We start from the raw sequence: 24,543 nt of genomic DNA on the forward strand, positions 1-24,543 counted from the left end.
AACGAAAAGTATCCATATCACTGCTATATTCTGGACAAAGCGGTTTATGGTCTGAAGCAAGCTCCCAGGGCCTGGTGAATCACTTACTCAATTTCTAAAAATGTCTAAGTTCAAACAAGGTTCGGTTGACCCAACCTTCTTTCGTAAGAAAGAGGGTGACCACCTTATGATCGTCCAAATTTACGTCGATGATCGTCCAAATGTACCTCATCATCCATGCTAAAATTCTCCCTCTCTTTATGTGGTTGACCTTGACCCCCTTCAAACCTCTGATTACTAGCCTCCACTACAAGAAAGGCGGGCATTAGCGGCGACACCTTTAGCAACGACACAAAGAAATAGCGGCGACATGTTATTGACGCGTTACATGTCACCGCTATTGCTTTGCGTCGCCACTAATGCTAACAGGGTGGCGATCCGCGTGAAACAATCCCCGTACGTTCGATCTGTATTCAATCCGACGGTCGTAAATTCCTAAAAAACATGCTGACTTTTCCCTCCAGGGGTGTCGCCGCTAATGCTAACACGGTGGCGATCCGCATGAAATAATCCCCGTGCGTTCGATCTGTATTCAATCTGACGGTCGTAAATTCCTAAGAAACGTGCTGACTTTTCCCTTCTGTCGCTGTATCCTTTCACTTAAAAAACGTTGCTATTGAGTTGCGCAGATAACCCCCAGTCGACCTTTATTCCTTCCACCGTTATATCCTTTCACTCAAAACATGCCGACTGCGTTCACCATCTGCACCCCATTACGATTCCGACCACCGAGAGACACTTTACCGACGACCCAACCTCATTACCAGCGGCCATCGACTTAATTGAGAGCAACACATTTCAATTCCGACCACAACTACATTTTGAGTGAAATTGAGCATTCTAAGGTGAAATTCTTTCCCTAATTTCTTTTCTTCTTGTGTTTTGATGCTAGTTTTACCATTCAAACTTGATTGTATCATGGATTTCTATGATTTTTTTGGTTAGTGATTTTGAGGGTTCGACCAAGCCTCTTGTTTGGCTGTAAATTGATGATTTTTGTGTGATTATGCATGTTTTCTTATATTTTATTCAGCCCATTATATAATTGATTTGTGTTTATGCTCATTGTGGTGTATTGACATGAAAATGGAATTACACATGGTTTGTGTGATTTTGTATTTAGGTGTATATTTTTCTATGAAAATGGAATTGGATGTCTAAAATGGTAGGATTGTATGAAATTGGATGTATTGCCTAATTGTTTGAAATTGAAATTTGAAATTGGATGTATTGTATGAAATTGGATGTATTGCTTAATTGTATGAAATTGGAATATGAAAGTTGTATTGTATGTCTAAAATGAAATGAAAATTGGAATTGAATCTATTGTATATATGTATGATTATGTGATATTTAGGTTTAATAGTTTGGTGTATATAAGATGAAGTGATAAAGTTCTTAGTTGATAAGTTATAGTTTTTGTATTTAGATGTTATTGTTTGTATTGTAAAGTGCTTATTGTGATTTTTTATTTTATTGTTAATATGGTTTGAAAGTGCTTAATTTTGTTAGTGACTTAATGTTGGTCATGACAACTTTATCTTAATTAGGTTATTAATAGCAAGGTACTTCTAGTAATTTTAAATTAATTAGAAAAGCAAATTAATTTACCTTTACAATCAAATTAAGTTACCTTTATAAAATGAAATTAAATTAATTATAAAACCAAATTAATAGCAAATTAAGTTACCTTTATAAAATCAAATTAAATTAATGTCCTTACAGATAATTTATTGGTTTCTACTTCATTAACTGATGTCACGTTGGAACCAAGAACACCGGAAGCGGAGAGGATAAGAATTAGATATAGGGAAAAAATCTAATTTTACTATAGTTGTTTGTTTGCGGATTATGTGGTAGTTAATTGGATTTTTAGGTGGTTATTTGTTTTCGTAGTTTTTGATATTTATTTCCTTGCAGATTTTTTGAAATGGGTTTTTACTTCGTTTATTGAATTAATAATTTTTAGTTTATAAATTTAGTTTCTTTGTTTGACTATTTTTTTATATTATTTTATTTTGTTCTTTCTATTTATAGGATATTTACATTGTGGTATATTAATTAAAACAAATATTTTACCAAAGAAAAAAATACAAATATATTTAAATATTAACTAATCAATATGCATTTATCCAATTATTTAAGAAAAAAAACTATTAAAACCCTTAAAGAAATATATACCGAAAAAACATTAATGAAACTTGAAACAAATACATATTGCATAAGGCAAACAAGCCTCGAAAAGATAACATGAAAAACAAAAACCGATAAAACATTACTTAAAGTATTAAAAAAAACTATATAATTTAATGCAAATATCAATTTCATAAATAAAAATTTAGTTCAACTCAATCAATGTTCGAGTAATACGGTTATAAGTATTGTATATAACAATCGTTTTTCATTAAGTTGTGTTATGAAAAAAAATCAATTTATATATTATTATTTTTACGTTTTTACAGTTGGCATGGTGATTGTAGACAAGGAAAATAGGCCTAATGATGTCATTCGACTAGACGTAAATGCACATAAAGGTACGTCTGATATGTGCAACATGATTATTACTTTAATTTTACGAATAATTCATCAGAAACAAAATAATGCAGAAAAAAGAAAAGCATATAACAAGACGTCTTATGAACGACGAAAGGAGAATAACAAGATTAGACGAATAGCCGATGGAGAGGTAAGTAGACAAAACGTGACAAATGTGACAAATTTGTGTACAGCCGAGGGGACCCTAACGGATATTACAAATAAAACTCCTACAAGTGTATTGGATGCTGCTCAAAGGAGGTCGATTCAGAACAGAAAGGCCTATCAACGACGAAAGGAGCGAAACTTAGCGACAACGCCTAAAGAAATTCTACAGGAGGATCCATATGACTTTGTTTATAATGGTATCCCTAAAGAACATCGTGTGTTGAAGGGGCAAAAAGCATGTGTTCATTGTGGAGCAAAACAATTCCAATTTGAATTCCCTACCTTTTGTTGCATGGGTGGTAAAACAAAGTTGGCACATTCCTCTATCCCAGAAGAATTACTCGAACTCTTCACATCTCGAAACGAATTAGGCAAGACCTTTAGACACATGATACGAGCATACAACAGCAACTTTTCATTTGCATCAATAGGCGTGAATGTGGATAAAACAATGACAAATATGACATCTGGAGTATACACTTTTTTTGTGAATGGAGGAATATATCATAGAATCGATCAGTTAATCCCAAGGGATGGAAAACCTCGGTACTTACAGTTGTATTTTTATGATGCTGATTATGGGATGTCACATAGACTCAAATGGAAGAATATTGATAAACAAATTGCTCAAAAGTTGATCCGTGTTCTTGCCACAAACCCATACGTGCAAATATTTCGAAGACTTTCTGATCTAGGTCCGCTTGACAATTACAGAGTCACTTTGAATGCATCAGTAGAACTTGACCAAAGGGTATACAACAGACCGACCACATCCGAGGTACCATAATAATTATTGTCTATTAATTATAAAATAAATATATCATGTATGACATACAAATGTATATATTACACACTATATTTAATCATATCGTTTCCATAATAAAAATTCTAGGTCGCTGGTATTTGGATTGAAGGTAACGATAACATAGCCGCATATAGACGAAGTATTATCGTGTATGGCAGATCCGACAAACCACGAACAATTCAATCTTACTGGGGATGTTATGATCCATTGTGTTATCCTTTATTTTTTCCTAATGGTGAGTCTGGATGGCATTCTAATATCCCAAGACATGGATTTCCCATCAATAATATTATTAACGACGACGATGACATCCATGATGATTTAGGAGGTACACATATCCTAACTTTTTAAATTTTAGTTAAATTTACAAAGATTACATGTTTGTATAAATCATTAATTTTTTTTTTCACGACATCAACATTGTGTAGACTCTAATACAAAAGGAGGGCGGAATACTGTAAGTATGCGAGAGTACTATTGCTATAAGTTTCAAATCCGGTCAAATTATAATGTAATTTTGCTGGGAGGGAGATTACTACAACAGTTTGTAGTAGATATCTACATCAAGCTTGAGACTTCACGTTTGGAGTTTTGTTGAAAAACCAGTCAAAAATAAGAGCAGATTTATACCAAGGTGTTGTGGACTGTGTTAATGCCGGTGAGGTTCGATCGAATATGATAGGGCAACATGTTGTGTTGCCTGCAAGTTTCATCGGAGGCCCACGTGACATGCGGCGACGATTTCTTGATGCCATGACTTTAGTTCAAGATGACGGGAAGCCTGACATATTTCTTACAATGACATGCAATCCAAACTGGCCGGAAATAAAAGATGAGTTACTCCCTTGGCAGACAGCTCAAGATCGACCGGACCTTGTGTCAAGAGTTTTTTGTGCTATGTTAGAGGATCTTAAGAAACAACTCTTCACGAAACACGTCCTTGGCGTGGTGGGTGCGTATGTTTATGTCATTGAGTTTCAAAAGCGGGGTTTGCCACATGCACATTTCCTCTTGATAATGATGCCTCCATATAAGCTTACTAATGCAGATGAGTACGACAAAATAGTATGTGCTGAAATTCCAGACCCGGTAAGGCATCCTAAAATGCACCAATTGGTCGTCTCACACATGATACATGGTCCTTGCGGTGGCTTAAACTCTGACTGTCCTTATATGAATAATGAGCAAAAGAAATGTCGTTTTAGATACCCTCGACAATTCAATGAAACCACCGTACAAGGAAAGGACTCTTATCCCGTGTATCGAAGGAGAGATAATGGTATAGAGGTGGACATACGAGGAAATAAGATGGATAACAGATGGGTGGTCCCGTATAACCCAAAGTTGTTGATGATGTTTAACTGTCATATGAATGTTGAGGTCTGCTCGAGTATTACCTCTGTGAAATATGTGTTTAAGTATATTTACAAAGGTCATGATAAACAAGTTATCAATATTGATCCGGATGGAGAACGTATTGTTATCGATGAGATAAAACGGTTTCAGGATGCACGATATGTCTCGCCTCCCGAGGCAATATGGAGGATTTTTAGCTTCGCACTTTCTCAGATACATCCTTATGTGATGGATTTGCATGTACATCTCCCAAACCAACAGATGGTTAGGTTCAGTGCGGATGATACACTGACTAGCGTTGTTGAGAATGAGAAAGATAAGAGATCAATGTTGACTGCGTTTTTTCTAAAAAATAAAGAAGATATCCGTGCAAGAGAATATAAATACAGAGATTTTCCTAAAAAGTTTACGTGGGATCCAAATTCACGTCGTTGGAATCATCGAAAACTAGGATTAATGCGAGGTCGTTTGGTTTCTGCTAATCCTGCTGAAGGGGAGCGATACTACCTTCGCCTACTTTTATTGCATATTAGTGGTCCTACGTGTTTTGAAGATCTCTATACGGTGAACAACGTAAAACACCCAACATTTCGAAAAGCAGCTCTTGAAAGAGGGTTGATAGAGTCTGATGATGGTTTATCACAATGTCTTACAGAGGCTTCTTTCTTTCAATTTCCCAATGTTCTTAGAAGGTTGTTTGCAACGATATTGAGTTTTTGTGCGCCAGGGGATGTTCGTAGGTTATGGGATGACCACTACAATGCTCTTTCAGAAGATTATAGGCGACAATATGGAAGTGTTGAAAGAGTCCAGAATATGGTCCTCACTGACATCATGATATTCCTACAATCTATGGGTAACAATATTGATGATTTTCATCTTCCAAAGATAAATCAAAATGTCGATTTAGAATTTGGAGTTTTTCGTGAGGTACAAGAAGAATGCTCTATAGTTTTAGAACCTGAACATTTACAAGCCCGAGATTTTCTCAATCCTGAACAGAAATGTGTGTATGATGAGGTAATGCGGCATGTCCATAATGATATTCCAGGAGTTTTCTTCATAGACGGTCCCGGTGGAACTGGAAAAACGTTTTTGTACAAAGCTTTACTTGCTAATATTCGTTCATGTGGTCATATTGCACTCGCGACCGCTTCTTCGGGTGTTGCGGCTAATAATATGCCAGGGTGGAGAACAGCTCACTCGCGCTTTAAAATTCCAATCAATCTTGAAAATAACTCGGTCTGCAAGATTTCAAGACAAAGTGGTACTGCTCAACTACTTAGGACTGCAAAAGTAATCATTTGGGACGAAGCGTCTATGGCTAAAAGACATGCATTGGAGGCAGTTGATCGTACAATGAAAGATATCACTGGGGTGATGCTCCCGTTTGGTGGAAAGATAATGGTTTTGGGAGGTGATTTCAGACAAGTGTTGCTGGTGGTTAGACGTGGAACACGAGCACAGACTGTGGATTCTAGCATACGAATGTCGCCTCTTTGGTCTTCAATTATCAAGTTGCGGTTAACTATAAATATGAGAGCACTATCTGATCCATGGTTCTCAGACTTTCTATTACGTGTCGGTGATGGAGTTGAAGAAACGGTGCATGGAAACTTTACTCGCATCCCTGATGATATGATAATTCCCTACACTAAAAAGGAAAAGTCATTGCATGCTTTGATTGATGCAATCTTTCCATCTTTTGAAATTAATAGATCTGAACCGGATTATATTATTTCGCGTGCAATACTATCCACAAGAAATGATAGTGTCGATGAGATTAATGATTATTTGATCGGCCGATTCCATGGAGAAGAGAGAATTTACTATAGTTTTGATGAAGCTGTGGACGATATAAATAACTTCTATCCCGTGGAATTCTTGAACACGCTCAGTGTTAGTGGTTTGCCCCCTCATTACTTAAGATTGAAAGTTGGATGCCCGATAATACTGTTACGGAATCTCGACCCGTCAAATGGATTATGTAACGACACTCGATTGATATGTAAAAGTTTTCAGCACAATGTCATAGATGCCGAAATAGCTGTTGGTCAACATGCTGGAAAGAGGGTATTTTTGCCAAGGATTCCTCTAAGTCCGTCTGAAGATGACCTGTTCCCGTTCAAGCTTAAGAGAAAGAAATTTCCAATTCGATTATGTTTTGCAATGACAATAAATAAAGCTCAGGGACAAACAATTCCAAATGTAGGAATTTATCTTCCAGAATCGGTTTTCTCGCATGGCCAACTTTATGTGGCATTATCCAGAGGGATATCACGTGCCACTACAAAAGTATTGGTGAAGCCCGATGAACAATTCAACGGCAGTGAAGTCTATACGTCAAATGTCGTGTATAAAGAAGTGTTGCGCGATCAATAATGATCAGCCAATCATGTGTTCATATTCATTTTTAAAGAATCTCAACTTTTCATTTTTGCTTATTCTTAATATCTCGCCTTCTAGTAGCACAAGGGCCTACCAACGCTTCCAAGTTGTCAAGCAACTCACTTCCATTACCCAATGTACTATCACTGACAAACACAATCTACCTTTTGCAGTCACATGAGAACCATATAACTCATAAGCATTGCAAACTCAACAGGAAGGTGCATAGAAACAAGAATATGTCAACTTAACACAATAGGTTATCAACCTCAGGTATTGTGCTAGTGATAACTAAAAGGTTTATTCTTGATTGACTCCTGAAACTCTTCAAAATCAAAATGACTCCTACTAACTTCTTGACATATAGGTTTTTCTGTTAAGGAACATTCCTCGACAAGCAAAAACAAATATTTAAAAGTTTGTGTGGATTTCGACAAGAAAACCACTTCACTGAATTGGTCTTAGTTTATCCTTTGTTTTAACCAAAGCATCACAACTACCAATTCCAAATGTGCTAGAGTAATAAAACATTTCTACTCTACATTTCATGAGATGTTATAATCCTACTTAGTTTGAAATAAGCTTCAAGATACGATTTGTAGTTACTAGAGTATAAGTTTAAAACTTGATTGGAAACGAAGTATGACTCATTTCTCGATTAAACCATTTCAACAATATTTAATTCCTCTTCTTAGTCGAAACAATTTCACTAAGTTGTTCTTCGAGGATCAATTGTGACATGGTTCCACAATCATTAACTTGGTCATAAAACACGATACCAAAGTACTCTCCCTTTCAGATTGGAGAAAACTTTATCTTTCTGCCTAATAGGTTCATCATATTCGTTCTGCCACTCTTGGAAACTTCTCAAAGAATCAAAATTACACTTAATCTTATAAGCATAACCATATTTACTGAATCATCAGTAAATCATGACGACTAGACTTATCGTCCTTTGTGGTGGATCTTATCAGTGCATATCAGTATGTACTAGATCCATTTGTCCTTCACTTTGACTCACATAAAACATGTGATCAACGAATTAGTCTTAATCTTCCAAAGATCAAGATTTTCATACATCACACAATTTGAATTGTATGACTCCAAGTTTCTATCCAACTGAAACTTGGGTGATGAGAATTCCTTTTCACTTGGTTAATCATAACATTACCACAAACGATATAATTAAGAATCAATCCACATTTAACATTGCTAATAATAGAAATGTAACCACAGATTTTTCATAAATGCCATTGTAAGGAAACATAAAGTAAACCAGATAAAAACAAAATTCACTTTATTTCTAATGAGCATAAATTTTTTTTTCCTTACAGTACAAATATATGAAAACTATATTTCTAGATATATCCTATGCAATCTATCATAACTCCTAAGCAACAACTCAAAAATCTAATCATCGAACTATACGACCGAAATCCATCTCTCACGATCAGATTCAGGTTACTCTTCTTAAGCTTCCTTGTTTCTCTTAGATTCTGCAAAGCATCAAAATGTGACTATCACATCATCTATTAAGAATCTATGAATAGGAACTTAATGGAGTTATATAGAGGATGTACCTAAAGTAGAGTCACACAACTTGACTTTACTATCTCTAAAATCTTTCAGGTAGTTTGGGCAGCTTTGCATCTAATGCACCTTCAATTGGCAATAGAAACACATGGACCTTTTGGGATTAGCACATGGAACTATCTCAGAATTAGCCTTTCTTTACCATATGGTCAAACGGTTTGACCTTGGCCGATCCTTTTCCATTGGGAAGAGAAACTTTTTCTGGACTACCAATGTTGCCATTGTCAATGTCCATGGAAATTTTGGAGACAGATCCTTCAAACGTTTTTGCTTGACTTGTGCTCTTAAGCATTTCTGCTTCAACAGCAATCAACATATATGTCAGATCAATTAGCGTCACGTCTTAGTCCCTAATATAGTAGTCTTTAATGAACTGACTATTTGATTCAGGAAGCGAAACTAGAACCAAGTCAATGTCCATCTACCTTGAGGAAACGACACCCAACATCCCCAATTTGGCCATGTGCGATTTCATTTTCAGAACATGCACACATACAGACTTTCCATGCCAATAGGGTTTGAGTAGTTTTGTACTTTTCAACTTAAAGAAGACATGACTTATGGAGAGTCACTGGAAGGAGGTAGAGGAAGAGTTGGAGAAACATGTTTTCCAGTTCCACCATTGCTTGAAAAAGGGAACATTCTTTCACCTTGATCAACATGTGGAAGATCATCTTCAGATAGAGAAGGAAAACATTTCCAGAAGAAAGAGGAAGACCATTGATGTCTGAACTTGACATCTATAAAGGGAGAATAGAGAATTCAATTTAGTTGATTTGAATTCTTAATTATTAACCCATAATTTTAAATTAAGGCTAGGATCCATATTTTCGATTCGAAGTCTGAAGAGAGATGCCGTAATCAAATTCAAATCTATTTTAGGTAGGTAAATCATTTAACAATTTCAATCTTATGAAACTCCTAGATCTTTTGATATTCATTGAATTATTCAATGGCATGTTAAATCTTGATTATGCTCTAACTTTGTGACTGGGATGATGAGGATCACAAACGAGATGTGAATAACCATGCACATTAGCTTAGTACTCTCGATGTCATTTATCATTTGAAACTAACGTTCCGGTTAACAACACACGCTCTATTAATTCAATGATAATTTACGAGACACCCATTGCCAACAATATTATTCCCATATTAGTGTGTCGGTTAACCACACACGCTCCACTAACGACCAATAAGGTGCAATGTGCAATTTCATGGGTTATCATCAAATTCACATTTTTCCTAAAGTAACTAAGAATGGGATTTTAGAAAATGGTTTAGTTACTTTATCATTATACTTTTAATGAGGATTAATTGTCCTATTGAACCCGTTCGGCTAACAACCCTCCACCATACAAGAGAACAGTGGGTAAGAATGCATACCCAATGTCGGTCATTTTACAGGCTGCTTCCTTCAACTCCTCTTATAATATGGCTTCGTGAATGAGACATACTAGCAGTTCGACTGACTTCTCTTATACATATAATATATATATTAAACTCTTAATTACATATATAGTATAAGGTGAATTTTAAACATTTTTAAATTCCAAGGGTTTAATCTTTTAATAAATTAAAATTTTAATTTAATTAAATTTAAACGATATATGGATTTATTAATTATTTTTTAATATATCATTTAATTAAATTATCAACAAAATCCATAAGAATGTAATTTAGGGTTTACATTTTAAATTTCAAAAAATTAAACCTTTTAATTTAAATCTTAAACAACCCTAAAATAAACATTACTTATTAAGTCCAATTAATAATCAAATTAATTATTTAGTAACCAATTATGGATATATTAATTATCTTTTAATTAAACAATTAATTAAATTATTAATCATATCCATAAGGATAGTTATAATCAAGTAAAATAAACATTATCCAATTCAAATTTATCTACTAACATTTAGGTCGTATTTGATTAGCTAATATTACAAAAAAAAAGGATTATGGTAGATTTAATAAAAGCTAATTACCAAATATTAACCAAATAAATCAAGTTAGGCAATAAAATCCGAAATCAAGATCTGACACACAAACACGCCGTCTTGGAGGACCAACACATCGTGTTGCAGTCCAACACGTCGTGTTCGAAGAACACCACGACGTGTTCGAACAACAGAATGACGATTATTGTTTCTCCTCCATATTCAAGTTCATATTAGTATCAATTCGATAGAAAACTAAACCTAGGCTCTGATACCACTGATGGGTTTTGAGCATAACAAACAATCCTATGTGCGCATGCAACCTTAAATAAGATCTATGTTTTCTCTAATTAAACATACAATATGAACAACCAAGTGTAAACCCTAGATCTCTTAGGAATAATTGGAAATCATATAAGAAGGGTTATGATACATACCTTTAAGATTGTTATTGTAAACAATCTTCAATGCTTGCTTGAAAGATCTTTGGTAGCAAGCGCCACAAGTGTCGCGCCTCTAATGGTTCACAAATAAACCTAGCAACCAAGGAAAACTATAGAGAGTGAGGAGAAGCCTAAATTTTGTCCAAGGCACTTAGAAAGAAGTCATGGCTGAAATTCTACCCTGAGGAGGGTTTATATAGGTGTTAGGAAGGTATTGGATTAGGCAGGTATCTCCAAGATAACCCTAATCCCTTTACTTCCTCCTTAAGGCATCCAAGGCACCCTTAGAACCCAAGGAAACCCTAGGATCACTCTAGATTTCGTTCCCCCCTCTTTAGGGAAGTTCTAGAATTGACTAATGCTCAACTATTGAACATTGTCACCTTTAGTCCCTGTATATTTATTTAATTCCTTTAACCCCAAAATTAATTCCAAATTAATTCTTGATTAATATTAATTAAACAATATGATTTGTAATTAATATATTATTTCCATAATACATTAATAAATCATTCATTTTGATTTCTAATTAATTTTTTAACCAAGTAATAAATTACTAAATCATTCTTCTCTCTCTTAAAGTTATCTTATTCAATTTCTAGATTTGAAGGCAACCCAAAAGGATTGTGCAACTATCAATTCAAGTATATACCAATTATAGTTATGTGCTTAGACACCTAATCCAACAGTACATCATCCATCATGGCACATCAAATGATTCTTAATTCCCTTCTTAGATGCTCTATTCCCTTCTCAAATTCTCCATTCACTTCCTGATACTCATACGATCATTCAAATGCTCCATTGAATTCCAAAAGCTCCATTATAACAATATGCTCCATGAGAATTCTCAGAATGCTCAAGTCACATTTAACAGTTTGATTTATAGATAATTACAATTGTTATACATGGGTTGATCTTATGAAGTGCGGGTGTGATTTCTTCACTATATATAACAATTTTAGAGCCCTAGTCAAGACTCAACACTCTACTATTATAAAAAGCTTCTGATGTGACTTGGGAGGGGAATATTCCTCTAATGATTTTACTCTATTGCTTGCATTTAATGGCATTGTTCACCAATCGTCATGTACAAATACTCCTTAGCAAAATGGTATTGTATAATGAAAACACTGTTATCTTGTTGAAACTACACGATCCTTACTTCTATCTTCTCAAGTCCTTGACATTTTTTTAGGAGAAGCCATTCTACCATAGAATATGTTATTATTTGCACTCCCACTCCACATAACTTTGGGATGTCTCACTATTAAAAATCATTTGGAAAATGTCTTCATTATTCTTCATTTCAAGTTTTTGGGTGTACGTACTTTGTTTTACGACTTCATGCAGAGCGGACCAAGTTATCTCTAAAATCAACTCCATGTGTATTCTTGGACAAAAAGGATATCGATATTACGATCTGACAAGTTAAAAGTTGTATGTTTCTCGACATGTCACCTTTTTGGTTAACATTCCTTTCTATAACATTCATGTTTAGTCACATGATGTGACTCAGTCAGAACTTCGGACTATTGATTCATTTAGTATTGACACTAATGACGTTTCTCCTGATGCTTCCACAGCTTCATACGACCCTCCATCTTCATATCCCATACTCGCTCCTACTAAGAAGCCCTACCATCTACTACATAGGATCCCTCACCCTCAAGGGCTTCTTGTAATAAAAAATTCACCAAGCTTCCAAAAATTTTATATTCCTATTAATTTCCATCTTTTGCCTCCTTTATTATGAATGTACATCATTTCTCTGAACCAGCATCCTACAAATAGGTTGTATGTGATCCCTTTTGACATAATGTTATGGCTGAGGAACTTACAACGCTTTATCATACTCATATGCATTATTTTGTTCTGATCCCTACTGGAAAGTACACAGTTGGTTGTCGTTGATTATATAAGATCAAAACCAGGCATGATGGGTCCGTTGAACATTTTAAATCCAGACTGGTTTCCAAAGTATATTTCCAAAAGTATGGTATGGATTATGAGGATACTTTTGCTTCAATTGCAAAAATGACGACTTTTTGCACTTTAATTGTTGTTTCATCTATTCGTCAACGGAAAATTTATCAGATTGATGTCAAGAATGCATTCTTGAATTGTGATCGTCATGAAGAAGTGTACATGTCTCCTCCACATGTATTTATCACCAACCAAGTGAAGTTTGATGGCTTCATAAAACGTTTTATGGTCTCAAACAAGCCTCTCGTGGTTGGTTGGATAAATTTTGTACAATAATTAGTTTGCTTGGTTTTCGTTCTAGTAATCATGATTCAACTTTACTTTTTTAGATGTACAAGTGCAGGTCGTATCCTTTTTTTTCTTTATATTTTCATGAAATTATTATTATTGATGATGATCATTATATTATAGAGTCTTTAAAGTGTTATTTGGTTATCTTTTATCTTAGACGAAGTATATTCTTGGATTTCTTAAAGCGCTCGACTCTCGAATAACCACACAGTTGATATGCCTATAGAGTATGCCAAGTATTCTCTAACTGATGGTGTTCCTTTATCGAATCTGAGACTTTATCGTACTATTATGGAAGTTTGGTTTGTATTATTGTCACTAGTACAGATATTGCTCATGCAGTTCACGTGGTTAGCTAATTTGTTACTTCTCCTTCTACTATTTATTTGGGAGCTATTCTTTGTAATTTAATATATCTTTGTGGTACTCAGTTCCACAACTTTGTGTTTCCTTCCATACACTCTCTTGAGTTGTGTGTCTATAGTGATGTTGATTGGGATAGAGATGTTTATGATCTAAATTCCAATATTGGGTGTTGTATTTTCCTTGGAGATTCGTTGATTTTGTGGAAGACTAACAAACAAGATGTTGTCTCGGTTATCTACATAATCTTAGTATCGAGCTACGATTGTCGCTACTTGTGTGATTGTGTGGTTGTGATGGCTTTTGTAGATATGGGTGTTCGTTTTTCTCAGCCTACCCCTTTGCATTGTGACAACGAGAGTGCAGTAATAATTGCCAAGAATTCGGTGTTTCATGACTATACAAAACATATTTAGATTGATTGTCATTTCACTCATCATCATGTTCAGAAGGGGCATTATTTCTCTACCTTATTTTCCATTTATCTTGAAAATTGTTGATATGTTTACAAAGGCCTTGACTGCTTCTCGGTTTCATTTTTTATCTGACTAACTCTCAATGTTTACTGTTCTCGTATTATTTGTTTGAGCGGGATGTTAGCCTAATAAATTATTTGGGCTATTTTGGTTTGGGTCATATGTTTATTTATTTAACTAGGTTTAACCTAATTTGTTTTCCTATTTACCTTGTCTTTCCCTTTATTTGTAATTATATTTATTTTATAATAATAAAATCCTAGCCGTATTTTGTGTCTATTGTTGTTGGTTTACATAAATATAGGAGTATTACTTTCAGAATAATGATTGATATTTAATAAAGCACCATAATTATCTAAATCTAAAAGTTAAGGAATTAAAAATTTATCATTTTAATGTTAAAACTTTTTGCTTCCTAGTTATTTCATACATATTTATGTTAAATTATATTGATTTTATTTTTTTTGAATATTTTTTATAAAAAATCGCAGGTTTTTATTAAAATTCGCTGAAAAAAAAATAAAAAATCTATTTTTTTTTTTATAAAAAAAAAAATTTTCAAAATTTTTTTCAGCGAATTTCTTTAAAAAGTTGCGATTTTTTCATAAAAAAATTCAAAAAATGTCTTGTAATCTCTAGGTATTTTTTTTATGCATTTTTATGATTTTTATGGTTTTTTTGTTTTCCAAATAACCCTTCCCTATATATATATATATATATATATATATATATATATATATATATATATATATATATATATATATATATATATATATATATATATATATATATATATATATATATATATATATGTTCAAATATTCCTGAAAACTATTGTGTGCATTATGCACCAATAAGAATTCAGGAAATAATAAATTAATTAATTAAATAAATATGGGTATAATGGTAATCTTAGTATATTTAATTATGGTAAATGAATAATTCAATTAATATATCCTAAAATAAGGGAATAAACACTACAAAACCTGCATCCCTTTATCAATTGTGGACTAAAATATAATCACGTGTCCTTTCTCAAAACCCTATTTCCCTCCATTGAAGGTCTGAAATTACAGAGATTCGTGGTCGAAGTTTGGCGTTTTTTAAACCCAAAATACCCCATATGATGTTCAGGTCTCTGATTCGAATGATTTTCTTCAACCTTAAATCAACGTGAGAAGTTTTTCTCCATCCCTCTTTCATTCTCATTCCTGTTATGGTACGGCTGCGAAGAAGCATTAGTTTATCCAATGAAATTCCCAAATTGATTCTTTAGCTGCCATTTCAGAAGTTGGGGATGTTGTATCGGGATTTATGGAAAAGGTGAGCCTTGTTCTCTCATTATTATAATTTCTAGTTTTTTTTTTCTGTAAATCTAATTGTTTTTTACATGTGTTTCAACCGAGGTTTTCAGTTAGTTCTTATACTTGTTTTTTTACATGAATTTTGGCTTGTTTGATGATAAAGCCTAACATTTGTTTGTTGAAATGTCAGAAAGAGAATATAAGGAATATAACTGTGTGGTGTGCATTATGGAAAAATTACTAGCAATGAATGTTTTATATCTAGTTTTCTTTATGTAAATCTAATTGTTTTTAACATCTGTTTCAATTGAGGTTTTTAATCAATTTTTACACTTGTTTTTACATTAATTTTGGCTTGTTTGATGATAATGTCTAACAAGTGTTTGTTGAAATGCCTAAAAGAGAATCTAAAGAATCTAACCATGTGGTATGCATTCTGTCAGAATTACTAGCAGCACATGTTTTATATAGTATTTATATGCCCATAGAATGAATAGGTTTTTACATTTTAATATGGAAAAGAAAGAAAACATGGTAAATGATAGTATAATAATTGATTGAAAACCTTTCAGCAAATCACTATGGGGATGATTTCTAACCCTAAACATGACTTTGGGGATGAAGGAAAAAAGAAACTAGTTATGGGGATAATTTCTAACCCTATAGTTTGGTTGGAAATTTCTTTTTTTCTTTATGTTTTTAGTTTTCTCTCTAACAAGAAATTTGAAGGCTTTTGCTCCAACAAGAAATTCGAAAAATCAAAAGTATAATTTTTATGTACAGAGTAGTGGTCTTGATTGGATAATTACCATAAATTTTTTATTATGGGTGTATCTAACAACAATTCTGCCAGAATGGAAGATCAAGTTCTAATTCTGTCAGAATGGAATCTCGATTTTATGTCATGGAATCTCAAATTACTCGTTAGTATTTGAAGGTGTACACTCTTTTATTGTAAATTTAGTCACATTCATGTATTTATTAATTACATAGGTTGTATGTTTCATCAAATGGAGTATAAAGATCTGAGCATCCGATTTTGCCCGCCAATTGTTTGATAAAATGCTTGAATCAAATATTTCAGCCAATTTTTTTGTAATGTTTGAAGTATCATATCTCTCTCATACTAGCTTGGAATGATTTGAAATTTTTTTCTGCATGATCTCCTTTGTGTTGGTTACAAGATAGGTTCTGAAGTCATTTTAATTGGATTAATATTGGCTGAGTTACAGTCCTTCGAAGATTGGATGTTACAGCTATATTTTTAGCACTTTTACTTTTTTCAAAAAAAAATTTGTGATCTTTGAACTGTCATATTTCCCAAATTCTTTCTTGTAATAATATGACATTGGTCCAACGTATTGTCCTCTGTGTTAGCTACAATGTAGGCTCTAGAATCATTGTAATTAGATTAAGTCGATTATTTGGATCAAGTGACTCGGGGAATACTTGATCAAGTGACTCGAGTATTACATTCTGTTAGAATAAATTAAAAGGCTTTATTGTCTAACACATTCTATTAGAATTTATAGTTTTATTCTTTTAGAATATACTTAAAGTTTTAATATTTTAAAGTTGATTATGTTTTCTTTATGGATATAGATTTTGAAGAAGCTCCCATTGATGTGGAAAAAGAAGAAAAACATGGAGAACGACAGTATTCTAGCAGAATGTATTATGCCAGAATGTATAAAATGTTTTTGTTAGATTTTGATGTTTTTATTTTAATTTTTTTAACCATTCTTAGTTTTAATCTTTAAGAATAAATGTGATTCTTAAACCATTAGTAATCATTTTTTTTTCAGAATGAATTAATAATTGATTAGTCTTATTTTTTACGAATTAATGTAATTAGTGATTCTTAAAAAATAAAATATGTATTCTTTAGAAAATGTTATTCTTCATAATATGTTGTATAATTCTTTATGCATTTTAATTATAAAAAATATATTGAATGAACCATATTCGGCAAGAATAAACTCGAAAATATATTTACTAGTTTATGTTTGATTCTCTGTCATTCTAACAGAATAAAATCGGTTAGTATTAGAAATTATAATAGAATTAAATTTGAATTAATTTAAAAAATCAGATTTAAAAAAAAAAGAAATTAAGTATCCCTTAAAGTCCGGAAATTTCCTTTTTTAATATAGGTTAATTGACTAAAACACCCTTCTTGTGAAATTTGTATGATTATATGGTACATGTTACCTTATTGTAATATCGTAGACCCTCAGATCATTTCCATTGATTTTATTCATCCATTGGTCCAGAATTGTGCTTACGAGCACACAATAGATGTAAGAAAAACAAAATAACTTAGCCCTATATATATATATATATATATATATATATATATATATATATATATATATATATATATATATATATATATATATATATATATATATATATATAGGGTCCGGTTCCTGTGAGTACTTATTCTAAAGTGAGGACTCGTGAGCACACTTTAAAAAAATTGGAAAAAAAATACAAATCATAAAATCGAGCATATATCAATGTCCGTGAGAAAAAAAATTGGAAAAAAAAAATTTTCATCATTAAAATTGATCCATGATTCAATTTTAATAATCCAATTTTTTTTCCATTTTTTTTCTCCCGGACATAGATCTATGCTCGATTTTTTTATTTGTATTTTTTTAGATTTCTTTTTTCAATTTTTTTAAGGTGTCCTCACCCGATCTTTTATATATATATATATATATATATATATATATATATATATATATATATATATATATATATATATATATATATATATATATATATATTAATCATTATCTTAACTATATAATTTTATTTTTATGTAACATAGTGACATTCGACTAGTATTAATATATAAAAGAGAATGGAGAATAAACAATTATTAGAAAAGAGAAGAATAACGAACTGTTGACTAAGCAATTCCATGCAGGAAAACGTTCATATATAGTCTCCCAATACAGAAGTCGGCTTGCTTTACACCAAGTTTAAGCAACCATCTTTATCTCCAAAATGGAGAAGCCATGGTCAATTGTGACAAGTTGTTACAGTATGTGTATGTCAGCTAGTTCAGAGCTCGAATTTGTATAAATAGCATGTACATATCAGAAGAGCTTAAAGCAAATTGCATTGCAATTGACAAGAAAATAAACGAGTGTTTATGCTTTATATACATGGTACCAATGAAAACAAGTTGCAGCCTGCTTCTTGTCGATCTGATTGTTTGGTTCTTGCTTCTGGGAAATGTGTTATCCAATGACTATACTACTTTCAAAAAACTTGTATTGCCACCAAGTGTCACAGGTCCTGAATCTGCTGTCTTTGATCGTGGAGGTGAAGGTCCGTATGTTGCAGTTGCAGATGGTAGAATCCTAAAATGGCAAGGCCCCACTACTGGCTTCCTTGATTTTGCCTTCACTTCACCTAACAGGTTGTGCTACTTTGTTTCCTGTTTTCAGCCACAGCTTTCACTTTCAGTTAGCACATAATAGCATGAGTAGTTTATAGTAAATATTGTGCTAATCACTTGATAAATTATGATTTTATTATTTCAGAACTAAGAACATATGTGATGGTACGAATGATCTGAAATTAGGACCAATATGTGGGAGACCAGTGGCACTTAGCTTCAACTATAAAACCAGTGATCTTTATATCACCGATGCTTTTTTTGGTCTCCTTGTTGTGGGATTCAATGGTGGCCTTGCAACTCAACTTTCGGGTGGTTACAAGTACCTTTCTGGAATCGATGTGGAGTCATACACTGGAAACGTTTATTTGACTGATGCTAGTTTGACTTATGGCATAAGGTAAATTTTCTGAAAGCAAGTTCTATGGAATTTGTTTTCATTGTAACAACCAAAAAAAATGTTTTCTGATTTAGCCATTGAGACTTCGATTTTTTTGTAAGTCCTTACATAAAACTTTGCAATGTACACATCAATATACTTTTGACATGAATTGCATGTTGTGTAGAGACATGACAAAACCAGGGTTTAAGCCCGACTCAACTGGAAGGCTCTTGAAATACGATCCAAGAACTCAACGGGTAACCGTTTTGGTAACCGGGCTCTCAGGAGTAGGTGGTCCTTCGGTTAGTAGTGATAGAAAATATGTTTTAGTTCCAGAGTACATGAACAATCAAATCCAAAGGCATTGGCTGCAGGGACCCAAAAAAGACACAAATGAGGTATTCCTAACTGATTGTGGGAGCCCAAAAAATATTAAAAGGGCTGCAAACGATGGAGAGTTTTGGGTGGCAGTAGAGAAACTGGTTCAAGAGTCCCCGGTGTTGAGTGAACCTCATGGGTTAAGGGTTAATGGGTCTGCAACAGTTCTCCAAACCGTGCCCCTTCCCCAGTTCTTGAACATGGCTCATAATGTGGTTCAGGAGTGCAATGATGCACTATATGTGGGTTCGAGTCACTCTGATTTTGTTGGTGTGTACACGAATTAACTAGAGTCTTGTTTGCTACTTACTACTTCATGAGTGGCGAGAACTCATAGTACTATTTTATATGGTGATGTGATATGGATATGTATGTTTTCAAATAACTAGCAATAGTTACAATTGCTAGATTCATAGAATAAAAATGCATATTTCTTCCATACGCGTTAAAAATAAATAACCATTATTATTTGGTATGTATAACAAATGGATGGATTCTTCCGAATTAATAAACGTGCAACGATAACTTCAAGAAGTGGTGTCAAATCTAACCTTCCATCGATGAAGTGATTATGCTTAATCAATCCAAATGATATGAACATGAATGTCAAGAAGACATAGATCTTACACATGATTTGTTATGCTATTTGATACAATTGTACACAATATACGTCACCACTATAATTAAGACTGTTGGATTCGAACCTGGGTTAACTGTCACCACTATAATTAACACTGTTAGATTCGAACCTGGGTTAACCCCATTATGGAGTGTTTCATATCATGTGATCACTATTATATCGCTTAGTTGGTGGTTCAATTATACATAGTGTGATGGAAGTTTGATGTTTTCGGATAAACGAGATCTAAACTAGAAAGAGGAAGGAAAGAAATAGTTGTGTTTTAATATTTTCTATGTTGTGGCTTTGACCGTTGGCTTAGATGTGACTCCATAACATTCACCGGTTGTAATGGTATATATAGATCTAGTTATCGGTATTCGTGAGATTTCATAAGAAAAACTTTATATATATATATATATATATATATATATATATATATATATATATATATATATATATATATATATATATATATATATATATATATATGTATATATATTAGTCGTTTACCCGCGCCAAGCGACGGGTGCAAATAGTTTTTTCAAAAATTAGTTTATAGAAACTATTAGTTCTTTTATTCAAATAATCATTTACCCACGTGAAGCAGTGGGCGGTGAATAGCTTGTTTTGGCAATTAGTTTCATTTCGGCGGATTAGTTTCAATTCATCGATTTATTTGTTTTAAGAAACATGTAAAATTAAAAATAACACACGATGTATTGGCAAATATCGTTAAGATTAGTTTCAATTCAACGATTCGTTTTTTTTTTTCGACGGACAATGTATTCTTCAATGTATTTGTGGCTTTTGTGTATGTTGAATCTTTTTGTCAAAAATAGACAATTTCTAAAAAATCAGAATTCTTCGTTATTTTGGAAAACAGAAAATTTTAGAAAAATCATTAAACTAAACACATTTTCAAAATTTTCATTTTTTCTTAGAAATTTTTTCCTGATAAAAGTGCATTTTGAGTTTTAAAAAATAAAGTATATTTTAAAAAACGTTGTTTTGGTTTAATCAAAATATATTTTGGGTTTAAAAGTATAAAGTGTTGTGTTTTGAACTAACAATAAAAATAGCGACATTTTAGTTTGAAAATATAAATAAATTGTTTTTTTAATTTAAAATATATATACAGTACATTGATTTCTTTTAATGTGATAATAATAATAATAATAATAATAATAATAATAATAATAGTAATAATAATAATAATAATAATTTGACATTAACTTAACTTAACGGAATATAATAGTGTTCTTGAAACAACCAAATTTAATCATTGATAACGTTAACGCTAAATAACCTAACATCTTATTTGAAAATTGACACAATATTTGAAAATTTGAAAAAATATTGGCGTAATATTTAAAATTTAAGAAACTTAAATTTAGACTGTTTAAAGAATTTCTTGAAATTTTAAAATTTTGGATTAATATTTGAGTTTTTGAATATTTGAAATTTTTTGTGTAACATTTGAAACTTTAAGATTTTAAAATACTAAAAGTTCAAAATTTAGGGCATCTAGAAGTTTGAAAATCTGAAAATTTTATATTTAATTTTGTAAAAAAGAAGTTTTACTAATATTTGCACACACACAAGTGCCATAATTTGAGTTTTTAAAGTCAAATTCAGTCATATATATTAAGACAGTTATGAGAAATGTAAAAGTGGTAGATGATTGGAACAACAATAGCAAGAAATAACATGGACAATTAGAGAATTACTTATACACCATCAATTAAAGGTTAACTCAAGAAAAACAGAAACTTTCAACTACCTCAACATCCGTTATAGGAACGTGAAAACAATAAACTTTGATTTTTAATGACATATTTGGTGTAAACTAATTTTTCAACAAACTGGATGTATTATGTTGCAAACACCTATAACTTGTATCTTTTACCAAAAGCTGACCGCAAAAGACCCTTACTGGCTTACTCCAATTCTGGCCACCTATGTATAGACACACTTTCACATATCCTCAAAGACATCTGGCATAGTAAGTACACTAATCATTGTCCACTGTCAAAATCAATAACATTTTGATCAACACATACCTGAAATGAGATACATACATTAAAGCATGAAATAAAACATAAAAAGAAAGAAACTAATAAATATATGTACCCATTTTTTTAATAAATGATTTAGTAAATTTTAGTAGATGTTGCTAATAGGGCTAAATCAAGAACCGACAATGTACTTTATTGACTTCTTTCTTATGCAATCATACTTTAACTGAAAATATGATGTTGTGATAGGGAAAAATCGAAATAAGGATGTTGTAATAGGGACTGAAATTGAACTTTGACCAAACCCTATAGCATTTGGTGGCATGTCACCAGGCCTTTCTTATCCTTTTGCTTATTAGGGGCATAGGATTTTCCAACCTACAATTAAGCATAGATATAAGTTATTCTATATTATAAAATCATTAAAAAGATAATACAGTACGCATGATCATAACCAGTTATATATGAGTTGCCCCTGTCTGTTGCGTCTTCTGATTGTAGATAAAATTTGAAATTAGCAATCCGGAATTACAAATACTCGAATTTAACTTGTGAACAACATTCATTAAACAACTAAAGCCCAATACCCACACATGTACTGTTCAGAACCAACACCAAAAGAGACACAAAACCAATAAACCTCTTCAATGCCTCTTGAAAGATACTAAGAAAGAGTATAGTTGAATGTGGAGTGGGTCCACCCCATACTAATCTGTCAGGTCAAAGGAAGTCGAAAAAAACCATGTCTGGTTTGGTTCGGTTTGGTCTGAACTGGACAATTTTGAGGGTTGAAACTGAGATCATGATTCAATCTACATACATTATCCAAGAATTCAAGAATATGCAAGTGAGAAACAAACTCATGAACTGCAAATATAGGTTTCACTGCATTAAAACACATCAAATTTAATGAGTAAATTACATCGATTATAGAATATACGTAAAAAATCATTAATGCATACCGATACTGGAAAGAACAAATCCCTATAGAATAGCTTCTTCTTCAATTCGAGAGTCTCAGACTCAAAGATTCTCATGAGCTGCTACACTTGTCACTTTATCACCATCAACCAAAGACACAGGAGCAAAGTAGAGCCAGAGGCAAAATCGACCAACTAAGAAAAAAAATCAACAACCAAGGGATAGTTTTGTGATGATATATAGGTGTATGTGTGAGTTTATACATTGTTTTGTGTGTAGGTGTGTGGATCAGATCTCATTCTAGCATGTAAATTTTGTGAAAACAGCATTAGACTCTTCCAATGTCAAGATCGTTCAAGCCTGTGGATCTTGGTAAAATCTTGCTCAGGTGGATTATGCTCCTAGCTAGCGACATCTACAATCAAAACATTAACGAACAACAAATCAGCTTTGTGATCCATGCTGCATATATCATCATCAGTCTGGTAGGATCAAAAAAAGAGAAGAGCTATTTACTTCTTAGTTAGTTGTACTTGTAATATAATAAGAAATTAGGCTTCATGTATGTATATAGTATATAGAATTAGAAGCTAAGCTAAGCCACCTCATCACATATATATTCCCCATATCTGCCACACACCACACATACAGGCTCTCCAAGAATAGGAAACCATTGTGACCTTCTTTCCTTTATTACATCATTGACACTGTTTATATTTCCTTAAAAAAAGACTTGTTATAATAATAATCATACAAAGACATTGTGAAAACCAATCTTAGTTCATATTTCAAAACAATAAGCATAACTAATTGCTAAATGCTAAAACAAAGAGATACAAGAACAACTAGTACTTTGAGGAAGAGGATCCTTGGTTTCTTCTCCTTCTGAGAAATCACTAGTTGCATCACCTATAATATATATAGCTAGTTCTAATGTTACAGATTAAAAATTGATTCTTAATCCCAAATCAAATTGATAGTGGGAAAATAACCGTATATATATTATTTATTTCACAAATTTATGTATTTTTGGTCATGAAAAAAACTTACTGTCATATCCCAAAACCAATCGTCCACCAGAGGCCAAACCCGAACCTTCCTGCAATGAAATTGAAAATCAGATCAG

At 32.6% G+C, this 24,543-nt stretch overlaps 2 protein-coding genes across 2 annotated transcripts; both read left to right on the forward strand.

Annotated features, from left to right (window-relative positions):
- The first annotated feature begins 4,222 nt into the window (after positions 1–4,222).
- Positions 4,223–7,285, forward strand: LOC145112118 (uncharacterized). Its single transcript, XM_079048330.1, has one exon. It carries the CDS (start codon positions 4,223–4,225, stop codon positions 7,283–7,285), a length of 3,063 nt encoding a protein of 1,020 aa, XP_078904456.1.
- Positions 7,286–18,823: 11,538 nt separating this feature from the next.
- On the forward strand, positions 18,824–20,298 carry LOC145116715 (protein STRICTOSIDINE SYNTHASE-LIKE 11-like). Its single transcript, XM_079053043.1, has 3 exons — positions 18,824–19,120; positions 19,245–19,499; positions 19,666–20,298. The coding sequence occupies exons 1-3, from the start codon at positions 18,864–18,866 to the stop codon at positions 20,144–20,146; spliced, it is 993 nt and encodes a 330-aa protein (XP_078909169.1). The 5' UTR covers positions 18,824–18,863; the 3' UTR covers positions 20,147–20,298.
- The last annotated feature ends 4,245 nt before the right edge of the window (positions 20,299–24,543 follow it).

The sequence above is a fragment of the Lactuca virosa genome, chromosome 5 (assembly GCF_052849685.1).
Source record: "Lactuca virosa cultivar CGN04683 chromosome 5, Lactuca_virosa_CGN04683_v6, whole genome shotgun sequence".
NCBI classification, from domain to species: domain Eukaryota; kingdom Viridiplantae; phylum Streptophyta; class Magnoliopsida; order Asterales; family Asteraceae; genus Lactuca; species Lactuca virosa.